The 15,206-nt window shown below is 26.7% G+C and overlaps 1 protein-coding gene across 1 annotated transcript; it reads right to left on the bottom strand.

The window, feature by feature from the left end:
* Positions 1-4,506: 4,506 nt before the first annotated feature.
* On the bottom strand, positions 4,507-6,078 carry LOC123207924 (NAC domain-containing protein 41-like). Its single transcript, XM_044625426.1, has 3 exons — positions 5,836-6,078; positions 5,480-5,733; positions 4,507-5,162 (listed from the first exon to the last, which is right to left on the bottom strand). Exons 1-3 carry the CDS (start codon positions 5,987-5,989, stop codon positions 4,755-4,757), a joined length of 816 nt encoding a protein of 271 aa, XP_044481361.1. The 5' UTR covers positions 5,990-6,078; the 3' UTR covers positions 4,507-4,754.
* Positions 6,079-15,206: the final 9,128 nt, after the last annotated feature.

Here is a 15,206-nt window from a genome sequence, read left to right as displayed (position 1 = left end):
CAACTCTTAGTGCCCTCTGCTCTCAATAATCTCATCCAACGGTCTTTGTTAGGTGAGTTTGTGTTTCTTGTAATTAATTTGAATGGTTTGGATTGAATTTCACCTAGATTGCCAGCATGTACATATAGTTTGTTTAAAAAGAGTTTGTTGTAATTCAATTTTTGATTAATAAATTTCGGTGAGGTATTTTTCAAATTTTCTGGTTTTTCTTCTTTTAAATTGTTTATTGATCTTGAATTCTTTTTGGATTCAGCCTGATCTAGAAGACTTAGATCTTATTTGGATTCGACTGGATCAAATCTAGCCCTAAGAGTGACTTAATTTATATATAATAGTGTATGACATTAGAAATCCTCTTAAAGTTTTGTTTAGTATAAATTTATTAGACCCCTTTCAATGTCTTTAATAGTGAAAACCTCTTCATATAAAGATGATTGAAATTCCTTCAATCGTATGGCTGATTTTTTCAATTTCCTAAAAAAGATTTTTTAATAAAATTTATCAACCTCAAACTTTATCGTTCAAAGAGCTCACTTTTAAGTTATAAAAAGTTTAAATAACTTAATATATGCATTTTTTTTAATGAACCCGATTTAATTCCAAAATACCCTTTTATTCGTATTCTTAATGTTCCCTGTTTTGGACAAAGTGATAAAGATGAAATCTATCCTTAATGTTAGAAGTCGGCAACTCACTAATTTTCATATAAAGTCGGCAAGTCTTATTCATTTGTTTATTGTAACATTATCAGTGAGGACTAGAATTAAATAATTTCATGAACATCTACTAACGTCATTGAAAAGTCACAGCTATTTCCCTCAAAATTAAATAATTTCATGAAGAGCAATGCTTTGTGTATCCATTTTTGATACATAATTCATGTACATAATGATGTGTTATCATGTAATTAGGTGATTTTAAAACATGTGTCATCATATGATAAAGAAACATCTAATCACATAATAATACCTCATATGTGTATATAAATTATGTATCAAAAATAGATATACATAATTTTATTGTTTCATGAACAAGCCAACACGGCAAGTTCAACCATCTCCATTTGCTTCATATAATTGAATTCTTTGGCATGATTTTCACAATTAAAATAACTTTGAGAATGAATGACACCTTCTAGTGAAAGCTGGCCAGCTTTACTCAAAAGAATCTTACAGTCAACATCTAATTGATTGGATAATAGGAAATAATGAAATTTTTTGTTAAAAAATAAAGTGCGTAACTTTGACTTTTACATAAGGTAAACTACAATAATGATAATTAGAGTTAAGAAAATAACTATATTATCTATTATATTAATAATTAAATGTAAATCAAAACATGAAAGAGAATAATGAAGATGAAAAAGATTTTTAACATAATTCAATTTCAATCCATTACTCAGAAACTTGCATCTAAAATTATGTTATTTGACTCCGAAGAAAAGTGTTTTGATGGAGTTTGTATAGTGATTGCAAATAATGATATCTGGAATCTCTAGTAAGATGAAAGAGCTTCTCTCTTGGATCTTTTATTTCCTTTTTGCCTCTATGGTGGTTTTTTATATTTATAGGTTAATAAGGTGAAGTTATATGGAAATATTGTATCTGAGTATTCATAATTCAGATACAAATCATATTTAAATAACTAACTGAACTATGTTAAGCTTCATTTTTATTTTTATACTAATGAATTAAAATTAATCAATGATTGATAAATTATTTGGGTAGTTCAATTACTGTAATATGTTATAACCTATAAAATATTAATGAAACAAAATACAAATCATAATTATCATTCATGTGACAATTATTTTAAATTTAAAATTAAAAAATATACAAGTTTTAGTTCCGTTAATAAGGGAATATTTTTTATTATTCAATGAACAATTTTTATCAATAAATAAAAAGTTTTAATATGTTTAAAGTATATTATAAATAGTATTAGTTAAGTGATCTAACACATATTAAAACAACCCTAATATAAAATATAAAACCTTATCATGGAAGTGATAAGTAAACATAAAATACAAAAATTGTTTAAATGAATGTGAGTGTTCATACTTCTAACAAAGACAATCCTTAATTTGAAGAGGGTGGAGAAAAGATTTGGTAGCTATATGTAAAAGTAGCTTGTTTCGATGAGTAATAGTACATTTACTAACTCTTTTTTAAAACGTATTTATATAAACTAACGTATTTTAATATAACACACACATATATATAAAGTTAAAATGAAAATTTATTAAGTGCAGTTTTATTTTATTTAGAACTATCAAAAACCAATAAAAAATATGAGTGGATTCAAACTATGTCAAGCATAAATATAGATTGATTCAAATTAATCTAAAAAAGTCTAACTTGAACTAACAATGTAATCATTAAAGAAGTCATCAAAAAGTACAAAAGGAAAAGAATGTTTGTTGGAGATGATAAAGAAGACGAATTGTTATAAGAGATAAAAATTTATTGAATAAGAAGAAAAATCATAAGATAATATAAATTTGTTAGTAACTTTTCAACGATTTGCTAAATTCGAATTAACTTAACTCAAAATCAAATTCAAACTACAATTACTTAACTTAAGATAGAATCAAACCCAAATTATCTCGACTTAGATCCACCCTTAATGGGAAATCTACTAACTGAAATTAGGGAGACACAATGTCAAAAGCAGTGTGCAATCGACAGATATTATCAATCATGGCTAGGTGACTTACCGTGTCAAAGGCATATATTTTATTAGATGCAAAATTGATAAAATAAAGTGATTTTTCTTCATGGTCAAGTATGTACAATGTTCAAGTCATCAACAATTGGTGAAGTCTGAATTTTATTAGATTAAGATTTGATTGAGACTTGGAGTGAAGTTTCAAAGTGATTTGATTGGGTCGAAGTTATGACTTAAATTTCTTAGATGGTCGACGTTGGAGGCCACTTTGTGGAGAATTGTGTCAATATTGCCAATGAAAACATGGTCTAGACTCAAAAGAAGTCAGACGACAAATTAAAAGGAGTACAGTGAAACTAAAACATTCAAAAGAACTCCTAAGTACGCGTTTTGGATGAATAACACATAAAGCTGAAAAGTCAAACCCTTGTGTGCTTGAACCTCAAGCAATACTTCTTTAATATATTTTCTTATCATAAAAATGTGTATATATTTTAAGTAAATAAAATAAATATATAAATTATATGTCATCATATAATTAGATGATTTTAAATTAAAGATCAAATAATATTCAATCATATAATGATTTATCATCTATATATCTATTTTATGTACTCAAAGTGTTTATATATAGCATTTTGAGGAAATACTTATTAAAGACTCAAAGTTGTGGTAAAATCAGCATTGATCTCCAATTAACCTAATTTTTATGAACTTGCTTGATTTTGATAGGAGGTAGAATTGAAAACGTTGATGGATCAACACAAATGACTTTGGTAATGGAAGATGAACAAGCTTCAAGAGCTCCTTCTAGTGAATTACTGTGAAGGCTATGACTGTTCACACCGTGTGCCTGTTGCCTAGTTAATTTATTGGATGATTTTCAATAGTATCCAATGTGTCGGTTGCCGAGAATCTGTTCGAAAATTCTTCATTGAAGGACAATAAGCTCGGAAACCATTAAGAAAACAAACATTCGTTAAGAGCTTTACTATTTTTTAATGAAAAATCAGGCAATTTACATGTAAAATGAGAACTTATATACCAGTCACTGTAGAGAAATGTTAGGTTTAGCTACTTCGAATTTTAGTAGTGTCTAAATACTTAATTAAATACTCAAATAATTAGATAATGCATCATTATATGATTGATTCAATTATATTATGATACATTATTTGATCATTCGAATACTCAATTGAATATTTAAAATTAGGTGTACATAACATTATTTACCTAAACAAATTAATAACAAATTTTGTTATAATCTAATCACATGAAAATACATTATTTGATCATTTATGTATTCAATTAAATACTCAAAAATTAGTATATATTACCTTGCTTGTCTAAAAAAATATTTTTATAATCTAATCAAATGATAACACATCATCTGATCATCTAAATACCCAATTGATTACTTAAAATGGGCACATATAACATTGATCATCTAAACAAATTCATAACAAATATTATCATACTTTAATCACATGATAACATATCATCTAATCATCTAAATATTCAATTGGATACTCAAAATCAAGTGTAATATTCAAATATTATCATACTCTTCTAAATAGATTCACAACAAATATTGTAAGAATCGAATATATATAGAGAATTGTTAGAATGCTCTGCTTTATTCAAAATTTTAGTTAGATCTAATCAACAATAAAATTATATATACCCAATATTAAATGTTTAATTGAATATATAAATAATGTTTCATTATATAATACATTACTTAAGTTTTAAATTAGGTATTTAAAATTTGATATACCTATTATTGCTTGTCTAAATAAATTCATAACAAATATTGGCAGAATCCAATACATATATCGATGCACATTCAAACAGTAAGTCCATTGTTTAAACGAAAATACATAGATAGTTTTCTCTCTTGCGGATATCCTAACTTTTTTAAATCTGATTATATCAACCACCATTGGCTAAATGAAAAAAAAAAAAAAAATTAGGATGTCCGCACCTGAGAACTTTCATATACTAACATTCATTCATTCAAAACAAAGTTAAAAGAAAAGCACAATGTTAATAAATCCAAACAGAAAACTTTCCATTCAAAGCTTTAGCTAATTCTGCCACGACCAAAGACTGAGAAACAGCTGCTCCGATGAATCTGCAGGTTGCTCAATCTGACCATCAAAGAAATAAGGGTCACATGAAGCTTTTGATTGGTGTAGCTTCTCATCAATCACTTCCAGTAGCATGTTTTGTGTAAAATAAAGCTCACACACATTGTCTAGCTGCAGCAGGTGATCAGATTGCTCTTGCATCTCCATTGGACTTATGGCTTCAAAACAAGGCTCACATAAGCTATTTTCTAGCTGCAACTGCTGTGGCTGCTGCAGTTGCTCACCAATTATCGAACTGCTGGCTTCAACATCTTTATTACCTGGCGTCGCTCCTTTTCTGCAATTCTCCATCTCCTCCTGCGCACTTAGTTTTCCCTTGTATTTGATTTTACAAAGCCTCCAATCCTGTAAAACATCAAACATAAAACTACTAGAAAGACACTCTAAATGAGCTTAAAAGGTAGAGTTTCTGAAATATAACGTTAATCATGAGCAACTTATTTTTGTGCAATGAGCTTCTCTCTACAACAAGATCACCACATTGATCACAGTAACACGTTTTCCCTGAAACTCCATGTTGTGATTTATGGATGAAGGAAAGTAGGTGGCAAGTGCAATAGTACAAATCTTACTGTCAATTTAGCTAATCAATTTCAGCATAATTAATTTACAGAAGAACGAATAGGAAATTTTATAAAACAAAAAAATGAAATGAAACATACAGTTGTGTTGGATTCTAGATTATATTCGTGCATAATCCAGTTAGTCTTGATGGCTGTGTTGCGCTTCTTGTCATTGCCAGTGAATCTGTGAAACGTTAATGGCCTCTTGAATCCCACCACATGTTCGTTTGCATAAATCGTCTTCACATGTCCAGTGGCTCTCCACCATCCTCGTCCTGAGACTTCTCGAGAATCATTCTCCTTTATACAATAGCAATATCTCTCGTTGTTAGGCACAGCCATATTATGCTCCCCTGCCAACATAAAAATCGAAAAAATAAGCTCATAACAAAGTGATATGAAGAGAGAAAGAAGTGAAATTATAAAGACGGAGAAAATCAGAGAGCTAAACGGACATTCAAGATCTTGAGGATCAAACTCATAGACGTTTCTTTCAACAATGAAATGGCCATGGAGGGGCATTTCTTGGCCATAAACTTTCCTCTCAAGGATTTGAATGAGTTCTTCATCGGTGGGATTAAACCTGAACCCAGTTGGCATCATCGTCATTAATTTCTCTACAAAAACAATCTGATTTTTCTAAATCTAACTCATAAGAAAAATGAGCCCCAAGAATTATCCTTTTAACAATGGACAGATCTAGGGCTGACTAGGACAAATAATTGGAAGAAGGCGGTTTGTGTACACTTGCGCAAAAGTCAACAAATTGATGATGATTATGTCTTGTTACTCAGAAATTTCTGGTAAATTTCTCGTTTAAAAGATGCATTAAAATAATTATAATTTAACTTTCTTTTCAGCTTATGATAGCCCTACCACAACAGTGTGAGCATTTAAAAGGTGCCAATAGTGTTTAACTTGATATACATCTTCTCAAACTTTGCCCCTAACTAACTAATTAATTACATTTAGATCTCATCATCTTCATTATTAAGCGTTAATGAGAATCATAGAGACTTAGAAAGAGAATTATAGAGAACAAAAAAAAGAAAAAATTGCTTTTGTAATTCAGAATTTAGAAGATATATTCATTAGCATAGTAGTCTCTTAACATTTTCCGTTAATAACTAATGTTAATTGTAAACAAAAAAATAAATTGTCTTATAGACTATAAAACTAGAGCTCGTATTGAATCTTGTCATCATTGGGAGACAATTATATATAAATAAATTATATATAAACAAAAAGTAATATTATATACATAAATAAATTATATATAACTATTCAAATAATTTAATATGGTAATATCTCTTTAGGTGATTCTAAAGTTAAAAAAAAAGTAAATCGTATTACTCAATCACAAATTATCATCTCAATTTATACGAATAAATTTAAACAATTTGATATGATGCATATTATTTTAATCATATGAAAATGGCCATAAGAGTCTAATCCTATATCGTGAGGAGACAAACTATAGGCCAAATCTGATAATTAAGTTATTGCAATATACTTTAATAAATTGGTGGAAATTTGAAATTTTTATTATTTAAAAAAAAAAATTGATGTACCTATAATTAAAATGAACGTATTGGCTATATCTCTTTAATAAAAAGAAAATTTATGAAATTTTTTACACATACTAATAATTTGATCGTATTGGTATTAAAGTTGTATTATCACTAATCCATGTATGAAAATTTGCCTATAGTGTCTAATAATGAGAAGTTAATCTTATAAATGTGTAACTTAATTTTTTTCCCATCTTTATTTTAGAAAATAGCATTTATTTTTTTATATTCTCATTAAATTTCTACTTTATAACAAAACTATTTTGAAGATTAAAAGAGGTACCTGAGGCACTCTAATTCTACATTAACTTACATTAATATGATGATATGTTTGTCATTGATTCTTCAATGTTTCTTCCTACTTTTTTCTGTTTCACTTTTTCAAAACCCAAGTTGGAATAAATCAAGAAAATAATTCTAGATGATGGACAAGTGGTGGAGGTAATAGGCAAACAGAGAGAGCTAAGGGTCAACGATAAAGTTAGAAAAAAAATAGTAATCTTCGGCCACACAGATTATTTTGCAGATAGACAAATCATTAATAGGTGTAAATACAAGAAAATATATACGTGTATGTAAGGCTGAAAATTCCAGCTGCCTCGGAGGCCTCTGAAGTCAAAAAGTTAACTTCTTTCCTTCTCTATCACGCATAGAAAGAAGAAATGGTCTTGATGTTTCAAAATCTACAGAAATTGAGAAATTCTGAAGTATGAAAATCCTTATTTTTCAAAATACCGACACGAATTCCTGATATAGGAAATTAGAAATCCTTATTTTAGGGCATCCAGATTGAAAAACTATTATAATATTAAATATGAATTTAACGTAGCTATTATTAGAATGTTTTCGCTAAAGAATGATCATGTATGGCAATGAATTTTGTCTTTTAGCTATTATTAAACATTACACTTCACCCCAAACCCAATTTCTTGACCTTACTCTAAAATAGGAATAGATTTAAAGCGAATCTAATTCAAATTATCTAAGTTTGAGATCAATTCAAACTTGAACTCATCTTAAAGTTGTTCAAGTTCAACTCTCATAAGAAAAGTCAAGTTTAAGTTCAACTCGAATTGATATTATAGTTGAGTAAATGACTAAAACAACACTAGTTAAAAAGATATTTTTTTTGTTTATCCGTATCAAAAATTTTTGAACTTGCAAGTTTAGCAAACCAAACAATCTTAAAGTTTAGGTTTAAACTTAAAAATATTTAACTCATAGACTCAAACTGTAATTCAAATTTACTTAAACCGAACTCATTTTGAACTCATTCAAACTGAATTCATTTTCAAACTTGAATAAGTCTAATTAAAAGAAGCCTTAACTGCAACTGACAGGGCAATTTCCTACTCAAAAAAGCCTTAACCACAACTGCCAGGGCAATTTCGTGGCCCTGCCTTAGACAGGACCACGTGTTGACAGATGCCCATGCACATGCAACCGACTGAAACTAGCTTTAATAAATTTTAAAAAAAATGTTGATCAGGCTTTTGAATTTATTAGATCATCGAAGAAAAAGATAAAAGAATTGGATGGGGGAACATGTACCATTTCTGATACCTTTGGAAACTTGAAATTGATAAAATAGTCGAAACCTAAAGTCAATACAAGACCATCTTTACTCTTTACTCTAGAACACCATTAAAGCAGTGACAATAACCATTCGTGAATCATGCATTCATCTATTATATAACTCTAAATTATAAATAATTTCAGTGGAGGACCCATTTAGAGGACTTTGCATTATATTTTTAAGAAATATCGTCACAATCCCCTCCTTTATATTAATTAATTCCTTCCAGATTTTTTTAATATATTTTCTTACTTGAAAAAAATAATTCCTTATTTAATATACTTTAAATGAATAATATTAATAAAAGTTGACGTGGGCGTAAGAAAATAGGTGAACTTGTATAATAAGTCAGTAAATTTTGAATAAATTTTAATATATTATATAGAGATTAGGGTTGAAAATGAGTCAAATCAAGATTGAACATGGACTAGCTTAAATTTAAATTGAATACATAGTAGTTAGTTTTAACTCATTTGAACTAATCAGAGATGTCATCTTATAATTATCAGTGGAATCAATAGTATCATCGATAGACTAAATAATATTATTAATAAGATAAGTAATATCACTGATAGAATAAAAAATATCATTGAAAGAATATTCAAACTAAACTCAAATCAAATTATCAAGTTAAAGTTTTAACTCGAATGAATCAAACACCAAACAAAATTGATCAAGATATCTTTGTTTTAATCCAAACTTGACAAAGATAAAAGAGTTTTACTAAATCAGATTGTTGATTTAATTTCTACACATAACATTTCCACATTAAAATAGAATAAAAGTAATATTGGACACATGAGAACCAAACTTAAAATTAATTTAAGAGAACTCAAAGTTAACTTAATAGCTTTTAATGAAAGATAATAGAGAAATAAAATTATACTAGTATAAAAAATATATATTATTAAATAAATTAAAGGATAAGTCTCTCTTTGTCTTTCTTGATTTTTAAATGAACGCGGCATAGACACGTTTCATGAAATTGACTAAAGCTAACAAGAAGAGTCAAAACGAATCTAATTATGCAAAAATTAGTTGACCCTTTGATTGATTAATTGACTTTAAGTTTCCAATGAAAGATTCTGTAACCAAATTTACGAAATCCAATGGTTGAAAGTTGGGGCCATCTTAAATTTTATATATATTTTGAATAACAAATAAAATTAAAATAGGTCCAAACAAGTAATTTTATTTAAGGTCAAATCACTATTTTTTATCCAAGTTTTAATATATTTTTAAACTCATATCTACGAAATTTGAAAAATTGAAAGTTTTATCTATAAGTTAATTAAGGTTAAAATCTTTTATTAGAAGTAAAGATAAAATTGTTATTTTACTAATAATATTTAAAAAAATGTAAAATTTAGTACATTTCTTTCCTAAGTTTTAAAAACAAACATTTCATCTCTATCTAAAGTTTTCTAATTTTGAAAAGTTACATTCCTCTCCCCCCCAAACCTTAGGGTTTTTCTTCTTCTCTCTGACCACCATCTTCAATGTCGACGAGCTCCCTTTTCTACCCTAAACTATTAATCAACACACATGAAGCAATTTAGAGTAGCGAAGATATCTAAAATCTCTTCATCTTTAACAGAGAGATTTCATATCTTTTCATTCGAATCTCTTCATCTCAGACGAAGAGATCTGTTTCAGATTACTTTTCATGAGTTTGCCAACAGTTTAAGATAGAGAAGGGAGGTCATTGGCATAGAAGATGGTGGTCAGAGGAAAGAAGAGAAAAACTCTAAGGTTTCAGAGGAAAATATGACTTTTCAAAGTTAGAAAACTTTAAGTATGAGTGAAATGTTAGTTTTTAAAACTTAGAAAGGAAATGTAATGAATTTTATTTTTTTTAATATTATTAGTAAAATAACTCTACCTCTAATGAAAAATTCTAACGACAATTTGGCTATAAGGGGGACTTTGCATTTTTCAAGCTTTATAGATATGACTTTGAGAACATATTAAAACTTGGGTGGGAAATAGTCCTTTGGCTTTTATTTTATTTTACTTTCATTAGTCTAAATAGAATGAAATAGATTGGTGTTCGAAGAATAAATTTAGATAGAATGAGATAGACTTTTAAACAAAACAATATCTGGAAGTAAATTATTTTTAATATATTAAAATCGAACTAAATCATATTTTTTTAGTTTAATTTGATTTCTTTTAAAATTTTTTCAAACCATAAATTTTTTCAAATAATTTTTTTTAATTTAGTTTGAAAAAGTTTTTAAGCTACACCAAACTGAATCATACATGGCTCTCACGATAAATTAAAAATTAATATTAGGAGAATATAAAAGAATACTCCATTAGCTTAAAGACTTTTGTAGGCTTTCATCAAACTCTTATCTCTTTGGAATAGTTTAATTTCCACACGTAAAATATGTATGAATGTGACATCTTTCTAGATTCTGGACACCTTTCATGTAAAGTTGTATTTAGTAATACACAATATCTTATAATACGATTCCCTATATAATATTAAATCACATTTTACTCTAATTAAATATCATATTACAAACTTTTTCTATATAATGCAAGAATAAATTTATTAACATGTCCACTTTTGTCGAAAACTTTCAAGTACTCAGTTACCCAGTTTTTCTCCTTCTATATATCATTTAGTTTTTCCTCATCTAAGAAGGAAAACTTATTATGTAGCATTCAACTTATATATAGATCACCACAAATAATAATAATAATGAAAGAAAAATAACGAGTAGGTAAATATTTAATTGTTATGATTATTATTTTATGATTTTAATGATAAATTATTTATACTTTTATTAAAATTAAATAAATTATGATTTTAATAATAAAAATTGATTGTTAAAAGTATATTTTTTATCATTAAAAAGTTTTAACTATAGGAGAACTACTGTCGTTAAATCTTCCTTCGTTAAAAGATATTAATAACGAAAATACTTTCAATATGAAAAATTATAACGATTCATAATGATAAGATTTTTCTTATCATTAAAACTTTATAACAATATAAAATAGGATTTTAATAATTATTTTTTCTCTTATTAAAATTATAAATTTACTTATTTTTAATAATAGTATAAATAATTAGTCATTAAAATCATAAAAATAATACTTATAATTATAGAATATTTATTTTTCTCTCGCTATTACTTTTTTTTTTGGTAGTGGATTAATTACCAAGAAAAACTTATATATAGATTCATTTAAACATTTTCCACTAATTAATAGTAAATAGTATAACTAATTATTTTTTAAAGTACAAGTTGGATACGTAACATATAATTGATAATGTCAAAAGCACTTTGAGATTAAGAAGCTAACTATTAATAATTATGGTAATTATTTGAGCAGCCGGCACTAATTAATTAAGCTAAAGTGAGTGTGAATAGAAGAATTAAATTAACTACAAGCTTAAGTTAATTATATTATAAAGTTGCGTAAGGATAAAAGAAATAATGTCTGAATCTCCTAATTTTAAGATATATTCGAACTTAACCGAGTTTGAACAAAGATCAATTTAAATTTAGTTTGAATATAAAATAACAAATTCAAATCGATTCGATAAACAATAACAATGGAAAAAATGATCTAACTATCATAAAAAGAAAAGAAGAATAGTTAGATAAAAAAAAAAAAAAAGAATTGCAATGAAAAAGAGTTCTAGTGAAAAGTTAACAAGAAGCTCTCAAACTTAACCCAAATTGGAGTTTCAGCTAAAATTCATCTTATTTAAATTCAGTGTGGCAAGACTCAAATCCACACTTAATCTGGAAGATGCAGAAATCAAAATGATATTTGCTTTCGACAAGGTAATATAAAAATGGAGGCAATCAATCCCTATAGAATAATGTAAAAATGATATGAACATCAAAATTTTGAATCAAAACATTTACGAGCATATCAAACAATTATGCATATATAAATTTTTTGATTTTAATTTGAGGTAATTTAAATTTGTATATTTTGATAAGAGGTCATTTGAATTTATATATTTAAATTGGTTTAAACTCGACTTATTCCATGTAAATAAGCCCAATCCTTGGCTCCAACTCAACTCTTTTGATGTCCAACTCTATTCAATTATATGTTCCACAAAGTATCATGACAAAAATCAATTTACGTTTGAAATATGAAAGCCTGGTATTTATCTAATTTTTTGGCGTTGGGTTTGTAAGAAAATGAAAGTTAGAAAAGCAAGAGGTAAATTTTCGGTAAGTGTAATATTATATATATCTATTTTGAATATATAAATAAGTATATACTAATGTGTGTTATCATATAATTAAATGTTATTTTCTTTTTAATTCATTAAAAAAAAAACTAGCATTAGTGAGAGAAGAAATACCTAGTAGATAATATTCGGTTATTATAAATATTTTTTTTTATGATTTCAGTGAGTAGTTATTTATACTCTTGTTAAAGCCAAATAAATTTATAACTTTAATAAAAAAAAATGGCGTTAAAACTTTATTTTTTGTCGTTAAAAGGCTTCAATATTGGAAAAAAATTTTGTCATCACTTGTTGTTATAACTTCGCCCGTTAAAAGTATTTACGATAAGAATAGAAACATTTTTTTCTTTGTTAAAATCTTTTTTTTTGTGATACAAAATCACTCAATTATATAAGTACACGTATTAAATATATATCTATTTATGTATTTAAAATAGATACTCATAGTTTTATTGTTTTCAATTATATAGGTTTTTATGTTTTTATATAAGATTTTTTAAATCAAATTAAGTCATTTTTGTTGAGTAATAAATTCAAAAGTTGCCTCTAAAAATCATTATCTAATAACTACTTGTAATTTGATATGGTGACTTTTATATTTAAATATATATATATATTTTTATAATTTCTCTAAGAATTAAATGTAAAAAAAAAAAATCAATTAAAGAACCCAAAAAGGGAAAGGAAAATTCAAGTTGTTGCTCATAAATATTGAGGAATTCACAGCCAAGACGATCAACCCCACAATCATAAATCTTGAAGTATAAAATTGACATAACTTTTAATATTTATAGTGAAGAACATAATTAAAAAATGTTGTACCAAATATATTTATGATGTGAAACATCAAACTTTTTACGGTACTGATCAACTAATTATAATGATATATGACTCAATAAATAAATATATATTCATCACATCTAACTTTAATCTATCTCCCATAAAATTAATGTTTTATGAGTCTTCCATATTTTTTTCATTCATTATATTTCTATTGTAACATAATTGAAAACTATATATCATTATGAAACCCAACCTTTTTTCCCCAATTTTTTATCACATTGATTTAATAATCGGGAATAATAAAACTATACGTATTAATTTTAAGTACACAAATATATACATATTTAATATGTGTAATCGTATAATTAAAAGATTTTAAATAAAAGATAAAATAACATCCAATTATATGATGACACATATAACTGTATATTTTTTTATGTATCTAAAATAGATACGTATAATATTCTCTAATGAAAAAATATGCCCATTAAGTAATGTGCAATAAGATCATTTTCGATATATGAAATGAATTTATTTGTACACGTTGATGATAATTCATCTACATAATCGCATTTAATATGTTAATTCACTGATACATAAGAAAATATTCTTGTTAACAAAATTTAATTCATATATGTATAAATAAAAAATTCCCAATCTTAGTATTTTTTAATAAAAATGTAATTATTTGATATAAGATTTTAGTCTTTTAATTATAGAAAAAGATAAAATATTTTTCAATGAAAATTAAAGTTCATATTTTAAGTCTAAATTTTAAGTTGCCTATTAAGACTTAGCCGTGTAATTGGGATATTGGCAAGCCAAGCCAAGCCAAGCCCGAAATAGATTTGAAGTCTGATTCAATTTATTTATTTTTTTTTTAAATCTGAGCTTAAATAAATAAGAGCTAGTTCAATAGGCTTGATTGACAAACCTGCATAAACCTAACTCCATCCTTGCCTTTTTATTTCTAGATTTATAAAGTTCAATGAATTTCTGATGGCTTCATTTTTCAAGCCATCCACTACAGTGGATTTCTTGTGACCGGTGGAAGAAATAAGAAATTGATTTTTAAATCTACCCTAATAAAAGATAATCATCTTTAGCTCATATTCTCCAATGTGTTTCTTCCTTGCTCTTTCATTCTTCAGTCTTCTTCGTTCGTCAGCCTTCTTCTTCATTCTTTAGCCTCTATTGGTGACATCCCACTTTCCAGCATTTGATTTTGAAATGATAATTGAATAAGGCATTCCAAAGGAAAGAGTGTTGAATGCTGGAATTTGGATACAATGATGCGGTCTCAGAATAATCAAATTATCTAATCATATGATGATATATTATCTAGATCTCTAATTAAGTATTCAAAATTAGGTATATATCATTTTATTGATTTGAAAAATGCAGGCTGCATACGATGCACCTGTGGATTTAGATGATGCCATGATCATAATATATCTGTTATGGATAAAAGTAGCAGGAATTACTAGTACTTACAATTTCATGTCCTAATTACAACATGAGCCACAATTTTTCTTCAATGCTATTCTTCAAGCGTCAGAGACTGCCCTAATGGTTATAAATAAATATACAAACTATCATTATATGTGCTATTATTATTTTATCTCTAAATTAAAATTTCTCAATCATATAATAACATATTAACATTTA

This window comes from Mangifera indica, unplaced genomic scaffold, assembly GCF_011075055.1.
Source record: "Mangifera indica cultivar Alphonso unplaced genomic scaffold, CATAS_Mindica_2.1 Un_0118, whole genome shotgun sequence".
NCBI classification, from domain to species: Eukaryota; Viridiplantae; Streptophyta; class Magnoliopsida; order Sapindales; family Anacardiaceae; genus Mangifera; species Mangifera indica.
This window is presented reverse-complemented; position numbering and strand designations above follow the sequence as displayed.

Coding starts and splice junctions, on each gene's coding strand:
- LOC123207924 (XM_044625426.1), bottom strand. CDS start 5,989: ATGACGATGATGCCAACTGGGTTCAGGTTTAATCCCACCGATGAAGAA. Junction 5,734..5,835: donor TGATCCTCAAGATCTTGAAT/GTCCGTTTAGCT, acceptor TTATGTTGGCAG/GGGAGCATAATATGGCTGTG. Junction 5,163..5,479: donor ATCTAGAATCCAACACAACT/GTATGTTTCATT, acceptor GATGTTTTACAG/GATTGGAGGCTTTGTAAAAT.